This window comes from Trachinotus anak, unplaced genomic scaffold, assembly GCF_046630095.1.
Source record: "Trachinotus anak isolate AG129_WGS33_773 ecotype Australia unplaced genomic scaffold, CSIRO_AGI_Tana_v1 ptg000008l, whole genome shotgun sequence".
In the NCBI taxonomy this organism is placed as follows: domain Eukaryota; kingdom Metazoa; phylum Chordata; class Actinopteri; order Carangiformes; family Carangidae; genus Trachinotus; species Trachinotus anak.
Window position 1 is genome coordinate 28,576,005 of NW_027273859.1, and position 17,653 is coordinate 28,593,657.

Here is a 17,653-nt window from a genome sequence, read left to right on the forward strand (position 1 = left end):
CTGACACCTTGTAGTTCAGGACAAGCTCCAAAGTTTAATATTCAAATGTTTGTCAGAGATGTCTCATGTTGTCATTAAATCTTTTCCATATGTTGCTTTAATCTGAGTTTTGTCTGTAAACTCTCTCTGTCTGGATCTGAGGCAGAAGACCTCTGTTTGGTTTTGCTCTTGGTTTTTACTATTTTTAACTAAAACAAGTAAAAACACATGAAAATATAAGATGATTGACAGTAATATGATCCTCCAGGAAAAGATTGATTAAGAAGCGGTGAATTAAAGATTACGTGTGATTGACTCAATGTTCTGTGGATGTTCTGTGACAGATGATCTGCAACCAGTGAAGCGGAGCAGCAGCCTTGATTTCCTGCCTCCTGACAGTGAGTTAAACTGAGTCAGAATTACTCTTCTGTATATCAACTAATAGAATTACAGTATTTACAGGTGGAGGGTACAAACTCCCATTTTATTTTATTTGATTATTTCTGAGGTGAATATTATTATGGTTTTATTATATTTATTTCAGTGATGTAGAAAATATTCAGATCCTTTACACAAGTCAAAGTCCTGAAATGAAAATGTTAAGAAGTAAAATTATGTGAGTTTAATCAGGAAAATGTGTTTAAAGTTTGAAGAGTAGTTAATGCTGAAAAAAGCTCCTTTAACGGTTCTGACTATAATGTGTGATATCATCAGATCATCATTATTCATGTGTTATTATTAAAGCAGGGTTTTGCTGCTGTAGTTGGTTGAGGACATTTTTTGAATAAGGCTGCAACTAATGATTATTTTCATTTTTTATCAATCTGCTGGTTATTTTTCAATTAATCAATTTATCATATATACATTTTGTGAAAATAGTGAGAAAAGCCATCATGATTACCCAGAGATCAAAGTGACATCTTCACAATGCTTTGGTCCAAAAAATATTTTTTTTAAATGGTGAAAACATTTTTGAATTACCTCAAAAGAATGTTAAAATAGTTTAATGATTTAAATAAATAACATTTCTGTCAGTCGACTGATTGTTTCAGATGAACTTAGAGTCACTGTTGTAGATTAATTTATAACAAAGCCTCACATTTTAAAGCTCTTCATATGATTTGTTTGTAAAATCTGAATATGTAAAATAACTAAAACTGTCAAGTAAATATAAAAGTAAAGTACAAGTATTTATTGTATTTGTACTTAAGAACAGTACTTGAGTTAATGTGCTCAGTTACTTTCAGCCACTGTGCATTTTAGATGAAGTCTACACATGGATGTATTTTCTGATTCAGTGTTTTTCTCTTCAGTGTCTGAGCTGAGGGTTGTTCTGCTGGGGAACAGCTGGTCTGAGAGGAGTTCAGTGGGAAACTTCATACTTAGAGAGAACGTGTTCAACACTGAGGAAGAACCAGACTGTTGTCAGAGAGTCAGAGGACAGTGGAAGGAGAAAGAGATCGTCCTCATCAACACCCCAGATCTGCTTCATTACAACATCTCTGAACACAAACTGACAGAACATGTAGAGAACTGTGTGAGTCTCTCTGATCCTGGACCTCATGTGTTCCTGCTGGTTCTACAGCCTGAAGACTTCACTGAGGAACAGAAACTGAGGCTACAATCAGTCCTTGAAAACATCAATGATCGATCATTTGATCATTCAGTGGTTCTGATCTCAGCACCCAGAGAGGAGAGTTCAGGTTCCATAGATAAATATGTACAACATCCACCATTAGGAGACATTATCAGAAAATGTAGATCCAGGTTGTTGTGGCAGAAGAACCTTGGACGTCAACAGCTGTTAACACATCTGGATCAGGTGGTGAAGCAGAACAATGGAGAACATGTGAGCTGTGATGTTTTCAAAGATGCAACATCTGACTCATCGAGGAGTCATCAAGGAGCAGGAGGTCGCGTCAACCTGGATCCTGTTACAGCTCAGAGTAAGTGCAGGAACAGTTTTTATATTGGATGACTAAAACTCATCCATGATCAGGTTTGAACACTGAGTTTAAGGTTTTTTTCAGTTAATGGTTTTATATTTTTATATTTCTATATTTTTATAGGACCAGAGCATTTCATGAAAGGAGTACAGCCACAGCAGACGTCTCATTCAACAGGAAGCTTCATCTCCAGATGTAAGTACACTTACAGATGATTATCATGCAGTCAGAGATCTGGGAGAAAGTTGATTTACTGTGATTCATATTGATTTTGTTTTTTAACAGCCTTTAAACCTCGGTCTACATCACAGACTCCATCATCAGTCGAAAGCACTAACAGCTAGTGTAAGTAAATTAATACCACTGATGACTTAGATACTCGACATTTGTTCGACTTGTGTTTGACCCATTCAGGAGAAAACCTGCTTCTGTCAGCTGAGTCAGTCTGTTCAACACTTCACTGATAAACCTGAAAATGACTCTGAATCAGACCCAGTGTTATGTTTGGGCCTAACAGGCCTGGACCCACCCACTGGTACAACTGGCCCAAATGACCTGGAGAACATTTGCCTAACTTTGATTTTTAACTGCTGAAATGAACAGTTAGACCACAATAAACTCTTTAAATATTTAAATATAGTCAAAGAAAACACTTTTTGAGTTACAAGCCTGTGTTAAGTCTGGACCAGTCACAGCAGCCCATTTTACAGACAGATGCAACAATAATAACACAGTAAGGAACATTATTTTTCTCTCTTTAGTTCCTTGCAGCCTGTTTGTGTGTCTGTTAATGTCAAAGTCTAAACCAAAGATCTGAAAGTAACAGTTTTATAACTCTATAAAGAAAATGTTCTAACTGCTGCACAACTGATTTTCAGTCTAAGTTACTGAGTTACTCTTTGTGTCTATGAGAAATGTTAAAAACAGATCTGGATCTTTCACCCTTTCACCCAGGATTTTCTGTTGCTATAGCAACACGTCAGTTTCCAGTTTGTGTTGAATGAATCAGAGGTTTAGACCACAGATGCAGTCAGAGTCTAATTTCATAACTGAAATGTTTTTCTATTGAGACTAGGAGGACGTAGAAAACTGTACAAAGTGTCTGTTGAGACAAGTTTGTGGCAGCTCAGAGCATTGCTCTCTCTTTTGTTAAACGTCAACATAGCTATGCACAAAATCACATTATGCATGTTATCACATGTAGCTATGCATGTTCAGGACCATATTCTTCAGCTAAGATCATGAGCATCCAGTATTATAATGAGTCTCAGCACAGATAACACCAGTGTGAGGAGCTCCTGAACTCAACAGTGGACAGTGTATTTGGACCTGATCAGGGCGGTGGCCGCCTCATAGTCCTGTTCCTTCATTGATCGGACAGGGGACAGCCTGTGTCAGGGCTCTGGACAGAAGGCTTCAGATACATTTTGATCAAACTACCTGCAGTGTCCTCGTATCTGAGGTTCACTCACCTGTTGACACCAACTCCAAACTGTGACATTATTTCTCTGTTTTCTTACAGTATCTTCACTCAGGATTGTACTGGTGGGAAAAAGTGATGACAAGAAGACAAAACTTGGTAACTTCATCCTGAAGAGTCAAGGTATTCATCTCCAAAAACAACGTGAGGTCAACAGTGGAGAGTGGAGAGGAAAACCATTAACAGTGGTGAAAGCTCCAGATGTGTTTAGTTCATCTAAGGAGACCATAAGAACAGAGGTGAAGAGGTGTGTGAGTCTTTGTTCTCCTGGACCAAATGTTCTGCTGCTGTTAGTGAAGCCTTCTGATTTCACTGAGGAGAACAGAAAAACACTGAAGTTCATCCTGAGTTTGTTTGGTCAAGATGCTTTGAAACACTCAATGGTCGTCATGACAGAGAAGAAGAGGGGAACACGTTTCACTGTGAGTCAGCTGCTTGAAGACTGTGGAGGAAGACAGTACAACATGTCTGAAGATGATCACAGACAGTTAATGCAGAAGATTGAGAACATTGTTGATGAAAACAAAGGAACCTTCCTCACCTTCACTGAAGAGTGTGAACAGATGAAACCAGCTTTAAACCTGGTTCTGTGTGGGAGGAGAGGAGCAGGGAAGACTTCAGCAGCTGAGGTCATTTTAGGTCAGACAGAGCTTCATTCAGTCTCCAACTCCTCAGAGTGTGTTAAACATCAGGGAGAGGTGTGTGGACGTCGGGTTTCCCTGGTGGAGCTTCCTGCCTTGTATGGAAAACCTCAGGAGGAAGTGATGAAGGAATCACTCAGGTGTATCTCCCTCTGTGATCCTGAGGGCGTCCATGCCTTCATCCTGGTCCTACCTGTGGGTCCCCTCACTGATGAAGACAAGGGAGAGTTAGAGACCATCCAGAACACATTCAGCTCTGAAGTCAATGACTTCACCATGATTCTGTTCACTGTGGAGTCAGATCCTACAGCTCCAGCTGTTGTTAACTTTGTAGAAAAGAACAGAGACATCCAGGAGCTGCTTCAGAGCTGTGGACGAAGATCTGTTGTTCTCAACATCAAGGACAAGCAGCAGATCCCTGAACTGTTGGATGCTGTGGAAAAAGTTGGACTCTACAAAGAAGAACCCTGCTGCTACACAACAGAGACATTTGCGTTTGCCCAAATAGAAAAGATCATACAACAAGAGAAAAACCTTCACACGCTACAGTCTGAGCTGATGGATCTGAAAACAAAAAACAAGGGCAGCTGTAAGTACTTTATATTTTTTTAAAGTTATTCTTTGGGGCATTGTTGCCTTTATTCTGATAGTCACAGTAAGAGAGAGAAACAGGAAAGTCAGGGAGAGAGAGAAGTGATGACATTCAGCAAAGGGCCACAGGTTGATTAAAATCCTGGTGCCCCTGTACTTTACATTTTTTTAAAATATGAATTATAATAATCATAATTCAGACAAATATTTTTCTGTCATGAACCTTTCATTCAGCATTAAGTCTATACTGTACAGCCTACTATAACTTCATGTCTTATTTCACAGCTGATGAGGACGAACAGAGCTCAGATTGTCTCAGGATTGTGCTGATAGGGAAGACTGGCTGTGGAAAGAGCTCTACAGGAAACACCATTCTGGGAAGAAGAGCGTTTGAAGCAGAATCAAGTCAAACATCAGTCACCAAACGTTGTCAGAAAGCTCAGGGTGAAGTGGACGGTCGTCCTGTTGTTGTGGTCGACACTCCTGGTCTGTTTGACAATAGTTTGTCCCATGAAGAGGTTAATGAGGAGATGGTGAAATGTATCAGTCTCCTGGCTCCAGGACCACATGTCTTCCTGTTGGTGTTAGAGATCGGCAGATTCACACCAGAGGAGAAGGAGACACTGAAACTCATCAAGAAAGTCTTTGGGAAGAATTCAGAGTTGTTCATCATCATTCTTTTAACTGGAGGAGATAAACTAATGCGTGAGAAACGGTCCATTGATGAGTACATTGAACAAAAATGTGATGATTCCTTCAAGAAGCTGATCTCTGACTGTGGAGGAAGATTCCATGTGTTTAATAACTATGATGAAGGGAACCACACACAAGTCAGTGAGCTGATGAAGAAGATCGACACCATGGTGAAGAGAAATGGAGGCAGCTGCTACACTAATGAGATGCTGCAAGAGGCTGAAGCAGCGATACAGAAAGAGGTGGAGAAGATCCTGAAGGAGAAGGAAGAAGAGATGAAGAGAGAGAGAGAGGAACTAGAAAGAAAACATGAGGAAGAAAAGGAAGCAATGAAAAGAAGAATGGATGAACAGAGAGAAGAAATGGAACGAGAGAGAAAACAGAGAGACAAACAACTAAAAGAAAAGGAGGAAAAGATAAAGAAGGAGCGTGAAGAGAGACGGAAAGAACATGAGAAGAGAGAGGAGGAAGACAGGAAGAAGAAAAGGCAGGAAGAAATTCAACAACAGAAGTGGGAACAAAAACTTAAGGATCTGGAAAAACAAATAAAGTTTGAATCAAAGGAAAAGGAAACTATTGACAGAGAGTTGGAACAGAGCAGAGAGGAGATGAGAAAAGAACGAAAGAACTGGGAGAAGGAAAGAAAAGAGTGGTGGGAGAAACGATATCAAGAAGATGAACAGAGACGACAGGAGGAGCAAGAAAGACTGAAAAAACTCCAAGAAGAGTATGAAGAGGAAAGAGATGAATATGAAAATGAAAGAAAAGAACAAGATCTAATCAGAAGAGAACAAGAGGAGAAGGAGAAAAAAGAATTTGAGGAAAACTATAAGAAAAAAATGGAGGAAATGAAGAAGAATTCTGAAGAAGAGGCCAGAAAACAAGCCGAAGAATTCAATGAGTTCAGACAGAAAAAGGAGAAAGACTTTGCAGCTCTGATAGATGAACATCTGGACAAAATAAAGACACTGAAGCAACAGCATGAGGAACACATGAAGGAGAAACAGGAGGAATATAACAGGTTAAAGGATCTCGCAGAATATAAAGAAAGAAATCTGAGACAAGAAATTGAGCAACTGGACAAACTGCAGGACAAACAAAAGGGAGAACTGACTGACTTGATCCTGCTACTTCTGACCCAAAAGAAAGAATATAAGGATGAAATGAAGGAAATGAAGGAAAAACACAAAAAAGAGATGATTAATCTCGAAAAGGATGTTGAAACCCAAAACAGCGGGGGAAAAAAGGAAGAAATGAATCAATTGAAGCAAAAACACAGACAAGAAATGAAAGATTTGGAGAAGAAAGTTTCAAACCAATGTAAAGAAGATCAGAGCAATAAAAAGGTTGATTTATCCTCCAGACATCAACAAGAAATGAAGGAGCTGGAACAAAAACTGACTCAGCAGAAAGAAACTCAGAAGAAACAAATTGAAGAATTAGAGAAACAACATGAGAAAGAAATGAATGAATTCAAACAGAAAGTTTTAGATGAAAATAACAAACGACAGAAAGAAGAAATGGAAAAATTAGAGAAAAAACATAAAGAAGAGACTGAGAAATTAAAAGAGAAACTGAAGACCAGAGCTGGAGGCTGTCAGGAAGAGATCGATGAACTGGAGAAAGAACATGAGAAAGAAATGAAGGAACTGAAAGAAAAGCTTTTGACTCCAGAGGAAAATGGATGGTGTTCAATTTCATGAGATAATGTTCATATTTTCCAGCTGTTTCAGCTGCAGTCCAGTTGGTTTTCTTTATTTACATGATGTTGGTTGTTTTGGGCAGGTAATGTACTGTACATTACATGTCACTACATCCAGGTGTGTACTTGTTCAGTAAATGTTAACAGCCACAGTTTCCTGCTGATTCTAAATGGATTTGGGGGAAAATGCCACTGATGGAGCAGCACATCCCATGAATCCTGTTTCTCCTCAGAGAAGTTGTAGGAACACTTTCTGCTGTTTGAGCTGCACTTTTCTTTTTCACCAGCAAATAAAGATCACAAAGTTAACACAACATCATCATTCTGAAGAGACTTTCTCCAGCTTTGTATTCATTTCCTTTTCCTTTGTATTGGTTTGTTAATGTTTGTGTTTTTTAGTTGACATAGCAAAAGAGAACAACTGCTCCTCTCTCCAGAAATGTTCATGGTTTATCTCAGAGCTTTAGTCAAAATGATCTTTCCATCAAGTTGTTCTATAATAACTTATCCTGTCACGTTCTTATCATGTGTTGTATTCACTGTTAAAACCTCTGTTCCCTGAATACTGGACTTTTCTGAACACACATCTACAAACACAATGGAATAAGAGTTACTCTGACATAACTGATTGTATATTAATAAGAATGGAACCAAACTGGTTTAAAGGGACAGAGATACAAAATGTTGGAATCTACATGTTTGAAAAACTTCATATTCTCAGTAAATCACAGGATCTCAACGTTCTTTTTGTTCTGTAATATTTCATTCTGAAACGATATGAATCTTACCCAGTGGACGTGTTTTTATATTTGGTGCTAATGACCAGGATGTGTATTTGTACAGAATCAAACATATCCATCATCATGAATCCATATCCATAATATCCATCATATTGATTTTTTTTCCTTCTTCCAGAAAATTTAAATGCTATGAGAGACTATATTTTTTCTGTAGATTGCTGAGTTGATAAATGTATTATTTTAATAAACCTTGCTTTAATAAACTGGACTGACTGGTCTCTGTTGTAGCTGTGCTCAGTCATCATCAGTGACACAGCTGCAAATGTTTACCTCATCAACTAAACATCAGTAATACAGTTACACTGTCTACTAGACTAACACATCATCATCATCATCATCATCATCATTATCATCATCAACCTTTAGTTATTTCTCAGAGATACATTGAGGGTTGACCCTCAGTTTCAATGATGCTGAGATGACAAAAGCAGAAACAAAGCAAACAATCATGTAAAATATAACCTCCCTAAGAATGTTAAGTTTATCTGAAGTTGATAAGAAGCTTCAGCAGTCTAAGTTATCCATATATCAGGTGGGGGAAATATGTACTAGAAAGACTTGTCCACTAGTTATAGTTATTTAAGACAAAGTCTCATATTTGCTTCAGATAAACTTGTGCAAATATTTGTGCAAAATAAATCCAGTGGTGAAACTCCAGCAGCCATGATGTGTAAACTGTATTATTCTCTGCCTCCTTCTTACATATTCAGATTTAGGGTTCACTGCATTTAAATGACCTTTAGTATGGTTCAAACATAATCTCATAATGTGTTAGCCTTATGTTTAATCATTTTATGCATATTTACTCACGCAAATCAAAGCCATAACTTTTTAACCACCCACCTAATATTGAGTAGGTCTCCCTTTATTCACCAAAACAGCTCTGACCCGTTGAGGCATGGACTCCACTGGACCTCTGAAGGTCTGCTGTGGTATCTGGCACCGAGCCGTCAGCAGCAGATCCTAAGTTGTGAGGTGGATCCTGTAACCCATGTTAAAAAATGACATAAATAAGATTAAAAGGAAGCTGACAGTTAATCAGTGTCGCTGCCCCTTTAAGGGACTAGTGACGCTAGATGTCGCGCCTGTGTGACGCGGCAGCGGAGACCTGAGGGAACGAGCAGCGATTAATAAGCAGAAAAACAGTGAAAAAGTTGATTTTGCAGTTGAAAAAACATAACTTACCTGGTCGGGAACTGACGGGGATTTTATGAGAACTAAGCCACACCGGTTTTGGTGAGTTTTGTGTTTATTTTCTTGCATTTTTGTCTTGTATTTTTTTTCTGGCGGAAAGCTAACGCTAAAAACGTAGCTGTTTACAAGGAAATGCTCCGTCATAAACTGTTTACCAGTTAATATGTTGGGTTTATGAAGACTGTGAAACATTTATTTGTGTAATTTGAGGATTTAAAAAGAGATTTATTGTGTTTATGACCTGTTACACGGGTCAGGTTTTTTTGCTTGGTTTGAAGCTCGGTGGGGCGGGAATCGGTCTGCCACAGGCGGGATTCAAGATGGCGGGCCAGACCCAGACCTCCACCTCCTCTCCATCGTCAGTGAGGAAATCTTCTGTATGGTGACTGCCAGAGTGGTAGGAGTATCTGGGATTAAACTGAACTGAGAACGGATCGAATTATTATTTTTGGACTGAATCGAACTGAAACTTTTCATTGAACTGAACACTTGAACTCACATTTGGACTTGAATTTGGATCGAAAGTGTCATAATTTCCTTTTCCTATTGAGTTAATATTTTTGAATGTGATTTGAAATTGTTGTGGTTCACTTTGATTTGATTGTGTAATTGAAGGTATTCTTTTACCTGTAAAAGACAGAAAAAGAGTTAACTCAGGAAGAAAAATAGGAATTCTAAAATAGATGCAACCTAGGAGAAAAGAGACTGGTCTAACTTAACTTAGATTAGCTTTACTGAAATAAACTAGGTGAACGAAAGAACAAAACGAAAAAGTGAAATACCTTTTCATAATAATACTTACCTCAAAATTGGGAACCTGCAGGGTATTTTCTTTTGTTTTGTGTACTGTGTTTTATATGTGTTTTTTGCATTCAGTAAATTGCCGGCCTTCTGAATTTAAAGCAACAGTCTCTGGTGTAAATATTCTTGTTCCCCACTCCTTAGAACCTAGAACTGGTCCAGTGGCGCAGTAAGTGGTGTGATACCGGTGCTACAAACCTCCATGGATTGGACTTGTTTTTCCAGCACATCCCACAGATGCTCGATCGGATTGAGATCTGGAGAATTTGGAGCCCAAGTCAACACCTCAAACTTATTGTTGTGCTCCTCAAACAATTTCTGAACCATTTTTACAGTGTGGTGGGGACAGTATTCTGCTGAAAGAGGCCACTGCCATCAGGGAATACTGTTGTCAAAGTAACAGCCACATTAATGGCAGGACCCAAGGTTTCCCAGCAGAACATTACCCAAAGCATCAAACTGCCTCCTGCTTGCCTTCTTCCCATAGTGCATCCTGGTCCCATGTCTTCCCCAGGTAAATAACGCCCACACACCTGGCCATCCACATGATGTAAAAGAAAACGTGATTCATCAGACCAGGCCACCTTCTTCCATTTCTCCATGGTCCAGTTCTGATGCTCATTGTAGGCGCTTTGGTGGTGGACATGGGTCAGCATGGGCACCCTGACCAGTCTGTGGCTACACAGCTCCATACACAACAAACTGTGTTCTGACACCTTTCTATCAGAACCAGCATTAACATTTACAGCAATTTGAGCTACAGTAGCTCTTCAATTGGATCAGCAACCGGTGTTCATGGTTCACCGGTTTTCCTTCCTGGGACCACCGTTGATTGGTTCTGACCAATGCAGACTGGGAACATCCCACAAGAGCTGCAGTTCTGGAGATGATCTGACCCAGTCGTCTGGCTATCACTATTTGGCCCTTGTCAAAGTCGCTCAAATCTTTGCCCATTTTTTCTGCTTCCAACACATCAACCTCAAGGACAAAATGTTGACTTGCTGCCCACCCACTGCCAGGTGCCACTGTAACAAGATATTAGTTCGATCATTTATGGCTGGTCGGTGTAAGTCTATGGTTGTTTGTTCTTCTGGTTTTATGGCAAAGGTCATGCTTTTATTTTGAAGTACATTGACGGTAGCATTTAAAGTAAGAACGTCATCACGGTAACAAACAGTAGTGCTGTCAGAAAGAGACTCTTTGATATTGTTTGGTCATTCAGCTCCTGTTGATAGAGGCACAAGTTTGGTGTGTGTTTCATTTTATGCTTGTATGACACTGAAGTGTGTTTTAAGAGTTTTGCAGTAGAGTTATAGATCAGGCTGTGGAAGCTGGGAATAAGTTATAAATAGTGTATAAAAGGCTCTGGTCTCTTATGTGAACATTTGCATAGGGGACATTATTTACGACAGGAGTGACATAAACACAGTACAGCAATACAGATAGAAAGTTCTGTCCAGTTACCTTTCATTTGAAATCCATCCTTCTGTATGTTACAGTCACTCAGTATGAAGTGATGATAATGATGATGATGTGTAGTACCTTGTGTGGTCAGTAGGTGTCACTATTGGACCATGTGACTTTGTTCAATCTGAATGTTGCTTCATTTCTCCGAGTATCAGCCCTTCATACCTTTATATTGTATTTCTGGGTCAGGAGTTATATTCTGCTCCTATTGTAGAAATTCAAGCTGTTGTTTATATTATAAGCCTCACTATGTGTATTCATATATTCAGGATAAATGTCTATGGTTTGTTTAATACAGATACAGATATGTATATTTGGGTATTTACAGCGGTCGTATGTTCTGTTGTTATTAAACTAATGACAATACTGAGTGACTGGCAATAAACTCGGCTGAAGTCTGACACCAACTCGTCCTCATTCCCTGTGTCCTGACCGATACACCGTCTTGTTCACTGCACAACAGCTGAGAGAGCCAGCCCTGTCCTCTCACCTCTCACACAAATAGTCATTCATGAACTACAGTACAAGCAATGTTTCAAATTAAAAGAACTGTGAACCATCAGCTGGAGGGAAAGACCATCATTCAACCAGGGATGCTGCACTGCATGTAGGAAGCAGGAAGTGGTGGAGCAGTGGTTACCAAACCAGCATTAGATATAAAGGCATCAGCCAGCTGACATGACTGAAGGCCAAAGTTAGAAATCACCCAACATGAACAATTATCAGCTCATACTTGTCAAATTAATTCACAAACTGTGAAGGTAAGAAACTAAAATGTAATCACCGAGCTGGACAGTTAAACACTGACATTTCCATTTAACTCCAGTGTCTGAGCAACAGGGAGCAGAGACCTGAGGACAGAGCAGCTGATGGAGGGAGGCAGGAGAGACGTTCAATGACCACCGTCAACATGAAGAAATGGTACGGTCCACTTCAGGTGTGTCTGACATGTATGACAAGATTCTCCACCTCCCCATCCTAGGCCCCAGTTACAGGAAATAAAATGAACCATGTCCCTTCACTGATCAGACCTGTTCCACCTGTTTGTACAGGTACAGACAGTTTCACTTTATGGGCTCGGACTGATGGCGCAGCAACAAGTTCAGTGGTGAAACTTCAAATTAAACACAAAACAACGTTGAAAAGTGATTGATGGCTCGGAGGTGAGTGTTCAGACCTTGAATAACTGATCTGGAAGCAGCTTTGTGGGGCTTTGAGCGGCTCCTTTGGCAGGTGTTAAATGTGGCTCTTGTCCTTGGACAGAACCTTGAAGATGCAGGACTCTGACAAAGTTTAAGTTCTAAAGGTGGGTTATTATTTCTGACCGGTAGCATATCAGCTGTGATTAGGGCCGTAAACCGACTCGTCCCGTAACTGGGTTTGTGTGTTTGCTTATCTTAACACACATCTTTATTTTTTACATGTAGACAATAGAGTTTGAGCTCAGTGTCTCAGATTTGAACGTAAATGTAGAAAAGTTAAATTCAGTGTGGTGAATTAGTTTCAGATTCCGGTGGTTGATCACAGGAAGAAGAGAACAACACCAGGATTAGAAAACTTCTCTTCAGTTTATCACAGTGAAATATTTTGGCTTTATGAAAACCTTTGTATGAAGAGTGAAATGTTTTTCCTGTTATTGTTACAGGACAGTTGGTGACACAGGGAGGAAACACTTTTTGTTTTTGCCAAACAACATTAACCAAACACTTGATAATGAGTTAATTAAGGCGTCTGAGTGGAACAGAGTTCAGTGTCACAGAAGCTAAACTATTCCTCTTCCCTCCAGCTGAATTACTCTCAGCAGAGGACAAGATGGCGGCTGCAGCACCAGGTGAGTACAGTCCGACTTCATTAGTGTGGATAACACACTACTGTTGTCTCCTCACACTGTTCATGTTACACACATTGTTATTTATCTGGTTTGGGAATTGCTGGAATCATTTGGGATAATGTAAGTACATGACTCAAAAATATAAACATGAGTCCAGTCATTTGTAGACATTTGAATGTGGAACATTTACATATTATAAATGATCATATCATGTAGAAACACACGGTTAAGAACACGTGTATAACTACTGCTGCACCTTCATGTAATAAACTGTTCCTGTTTTGTTTTATAGTAATCTTCTAGTTTGTGGAAACTGAGCCAACAATCCTTCCTCTGTGAACAAATTCAGCTTTTTAAGAGTGTTGAAATATTGATAAGAATCTGAGTGAGAAAAACTGTGTCTTCTTCCCGATGTGCTGTCCAGGTGAAGTGTCTTTGAGCAAGGCACAGTCCCACTCATTGTTTCTTAGGAATCACCAGCAGGGTGGTAATCAATCAATGAAATAATTTGATTTCACCATGCAACATGGTCCCAATACACTTTAAGATGAGAGAAAATACAGACAGCAAGCAAATAAAATGACAAATTAAAAATAATACGACAACATTATCAAATCTAGTTGGTTGACACTGATCAGAAACATTGTTTGGTCAGGAGGCAGTGACAGACCTTTCCTGTAAATTTAACATGAAATGAAGATTTGAAATTGGTTGATTATTTTTCAAAATTTGTGCATTAATATTAAGTTTTTTTAAGCAGTGATTTAATAATGGAAGTGTTTGAAGCTGAGGACACAGAGCCCATGGAAGGTGACTTGATAATGAAGCAAGAATCAGACTCTTTAAACAGTTAACAGGTCTTTAAAGTATATTGTCTAATCTAGAGGTTGGAAGTTTGGAGGCAGTTCACCTGCTTCCTACACAGTGAAAGCTGTTGGTCCAAGTCACAGTGTCTGTATCCGTCAAAGAGAGTTGGTCAGCATCACTCTGAGTGGAGAATGGACCAGTGGTTTTATCTAATTAACATGAAGAAGTCATGAAATCATGAGCACTGAATGAAGAGCTACTGGCTGGGGTATCCTGTGTAAGGTTAGCAACAGAAACAAACAGAAACTGTGGATTATTTTTATTAAACTCTCGATCCAGACAAGGTAAAAAAAGTCTCTTTTTGTTATACACCACTTGCTCTTGAGTTTTCTACTAATCTGTTTGAGTTGGTTGGTGCCATCTGAAAACCATGGTGCTGATTTAAACCACATGTGTTTTCTGGTTCTAAGGGGATGAAAGAGTCAAGTATTTTGAGCAATCTATATTTTGTCTGTGCAACATTACTGAGGGAATCAGATATGCAGCCAGTAGCATTACTGTCAATACATTTCTCCATATTTCTACACAGAAGGTGATGAAGTACGTGGAACAATAACTGAGCAGAACACAATATGCAGAGGAAGCTGACTGAGCACATTCATAGACTTGTATTGTGTATTGTGCAATAAGATGGATAATCTGTATTTTATTGTATATTTTCTCTTCCAGAACCTCAGTTAGCTAAAGCAGTGTGTTTCTGGGTCCAGGCTGAGAATAAAATGAATCACTGCCAGTTTGACCCAGACTGTGTTAGATATGTGAATGAATCTGACACCTTGTAGTTCAGGACAAGCTCCAAAGTTTAATATTCACATGTTTGTCAGAGACGTCTCACGTTGTCATTAAATCTTTTCCATATGTTGCTTTAATCTGAGTTTTGTCTGTAAACTCTCTCTGTCTGGATCTGAGGCAGAAGACCTCTGTTTGGTTTTGCTCTTGGTTTTTACTACTTTTAACTAAAACAAGTAAAAACACACGAAAATACAAGATGATTGACAGTAATATGATCCTCCAGGAAAAGATTAATTAAGAAGAGATGAATTCAAATTTACATGTGATTGACTCGATGTTCTGTGGATGTTCTGTGACAGATGATCTGCAACCAGTGAAGCGGCGCAACAGCTTTGATCTCCTGCCTCCAAACAGTGAGTTAAACTGAGTCAGAATTACTCTTCTGTATATCAACTAATAGAATTACAGTATTTACAGGTGGTGGGTACAAACTCCCATTTTATTTTATTTGATTATTTCTGAGGTGAATCTTATTTCTAGATGAAAACAGTAAACACATTCACTACTTCCACCTTCAAAAAGCCATGACATCTCATTGGTTATAAATCTGGTTTTACTATATTTATTTATTTCAGTGATGGAGAAAATATTCAGATCCTTTACCCAAGTTAAAGTCCTGAAATGAAAATGTTACTGAAGTAAAATTATGTGAGTTTAATCAGGAAAATGTGTTTAAAGTTGGAAAAGTAGTTAAATGCCCCTTGTTATGACTATATACTATAATGTATGATATCATCAGATCATCAACCAATGATTATTTTAATTTTCTATCAATCTGCTGATTATTTTTCAATTGATTATTTATAAAATGTATGAAAATAGTTTACCTAGAGTTCAAAGTGACATCTTCACAATGTTTGTTTTGTCCAAAAATATTTTTTTTAAATGGTGAAAACATTTTTCGAATTACTTCAAAAGAAAATCTACAAAACAAAAGTTTGTAGACAAACCAAACAGTTTAAGGATTTAAATAAATAACATTTCTGTTTGTCGACTGATTGTTTCAGATGAACTTAGAGTCACTGTTGTAGATTAATTCATAACAAAGCATCACATTTTAAAGTTCTTCATATGATTTGTTCATAAAATCCGACTATGTAAAGTAACTAAAACTGTCAAGTAAATGTGTAAAATTAAAAAGTATGATATTTTCCTCAGAAGTGTTGTGGAGAAGAGACTCAAGTAAAGTACAAGTATTTGTAGTATTTGTACTTAAGAACTGTCCTTCAGTTAATGTACTCAGTTACTTTCAGCCACTGTGCATCTTAGATGAAGTCTACACATGGATGTATTTTCTGATTCAGTGTTTTTCTCTTCAGTGTCTGAGCTGAGGGTTGTTCTGCTGGGGAACAGCTGGTCTGAGAGGAGTTCAGTGGGGAACTTCATACTTAGAGAGAACGTGTTCAACACTGAGGAAGAACCAGACTGTTGTCAGAGAGTCAGAGGACAGTGGAAGGAGAAAGAGATAGTCCTCATCAACACCCCAGATCTGCTTCATTACAACATCTCTGAACATGTAGAGAACTGTGTGAGTCTCTCTGATCCTGGACCTCATGTGTTCCTGCTGGTTCTACAGATCGGGAACATCACACCAGAGGAGAAAGACTCTGTGGAACTGATCAAGAAATATTTTGGAAAAAAGTCTGGAGACTTCACCATCATTATCTTCACCAGAGGAGAAGAACAGTACGATCAGTCATTTGAGAGTTATATCAAAGGTTGTGATGACTTTGTCAAACAACTAATAAACGACTGTGGAGGAAGATATCAGGTCTTTAATAACAAAGATGAAACAAACCGCACACAAGTCAGTGAGCTGCTGACCAAGATCGAGACCATGGTGAAGGAAAATGGAAACAGCTGCTACACTGCTGAGATGTTTGACGACACAAAGGAATCCACAAAAATACAAGTGGAGAGGATCATGAAAGAGAAGGAAGAAGAGATGAAGGAGATGAAGAGAAAACATGAGGAAGAATTACAAACACTGAGAGGAGAGATTGAGCAGGAGAAAGAACTAAGATCGAAACAGCTGAAGGACAAAGACGAATCCATCAACAAGGAACGTGAGGAGAGAAAGAGAGAACGAGAGGAAGACGAAAAGAGACGGAATGAACAAGAAGAAACTCTACAACAGGAATGGAGAGAAAGACTGGAGGCTTCAGAGAAAAGAGTTCAATCAGAAAGAGAACAAAAGGAAACTGCTGAGAGGAAACTGGAGCAGAGTAGAGGAGTTGTAGAAGAGATGAAGAGAGATCGAGAGGATAAAGAAAAAAATGACATGTGGGAACAAACGCAGGATCTAAAACAGAACCTGGAGGAGGAGGCAACGTCCACAAAGCTCCAAGAGGAGTCCCATTGTAAGATTTATTCTCTTTTCACACTGACGTTGTTTCTAACACTTGTATTATTATGTTTCTGAGCTGTACTCGCTCACAGACGTGTACACAGACAGCTGCAGATCCTACAGACACACAGTTATTTTGATTTATCCTCTGCTTCAGGAACAGGTTCCACACCTGCAGAGTAGATCATCTACGTATTCTGCACATGTGCACCATGATTCAAATCAAAATGGTGACATCTATGCAGGAAGTAGAAGAACTGCTTTGTCTGCTCTACTTGTTCTTCTGAGCTGTAGAGGTGAGGGTAGCGGTGGACCTCCTCACAGCCTCTCTCCAAACTCAGTGTACATATTAATTTTCCAGCTCTTGTAGGTTAGTGGCTGTGCAGATAAAACAAATAGGTTGGTACACTGACGTCTGCACCAGAACCTCACATACACCCTCGGATTATTACGTTTATGTCACATGGACCCTACTGGACACTTGTGTATTTGCAGATTCAGAAAGTATAACACTGACTTTTT

At 38.9% G+C, this 17,653-nt stretch overlaps 2 protein-coding genes across 2 annotated transcripts in view; one reads left to right on the plus strand and one right to left on the minus strand.

Annotated features, from left to right (window-relative positions):
* The window catches only part of LOC139624773 (trichohyalin-like), a 26,582-nt gene continuing 8,929 nt past the window's right edge, over window positions 1-17,653 (plus strand). Inside the window, exons 1-9 of the mRNA XM_071484150.1 lie at window positions 1-377; window positions 1,293-1,925; window positions 2,049-2,120; window positions 3,448-4,635; window positions 4,923-7,030; window positions 12,121-12,215; window positions 13,022-13,125; window positions 15,084-15,137; window positions 16,104-17,144. Coding sequence (XP_071340251.1) covers window positions 299-377; window positions 1,293-1,925; window positions 2,049-2,120; window positions 3,448-4,635; window positions 4,923-7,030; window positions 12,121-12,215; window positions 13,022-13,125; window positions 15,084-15,137; window positions 16,104-17,144 — 5,374 coding nt within the window. The 5' untranslated portion in view covers window positions 1-298. The remainder of the gene's footprint in view (window positions 378-1,292; window positions 1,926-2,048; window positions 2,121-3,447; window positions 4,636-4,922; window positions 7,031-12,120; window positions 12,216-13,021; window positions 13,126-15,083; window positions 15,138-16,103; window positions 17,145-17,653) is intronic.
* The window catches only part of LOC139624691 (sperm-associated microtubule inner protein 10-like), a 22,163-nt gene continuing 15,198 nt past the window's right edge, over window positions 10,689-17,653 (minus strand). The window contains exon 5 of the mRNA XM_071483998.1: window positions 10,689-10,805. The gene's annotated coding sequence lies outside the window, so the exon portion shown is untranslated. The remainder of the gene's footprint in view (window positions 10,806-17,653) is intronic.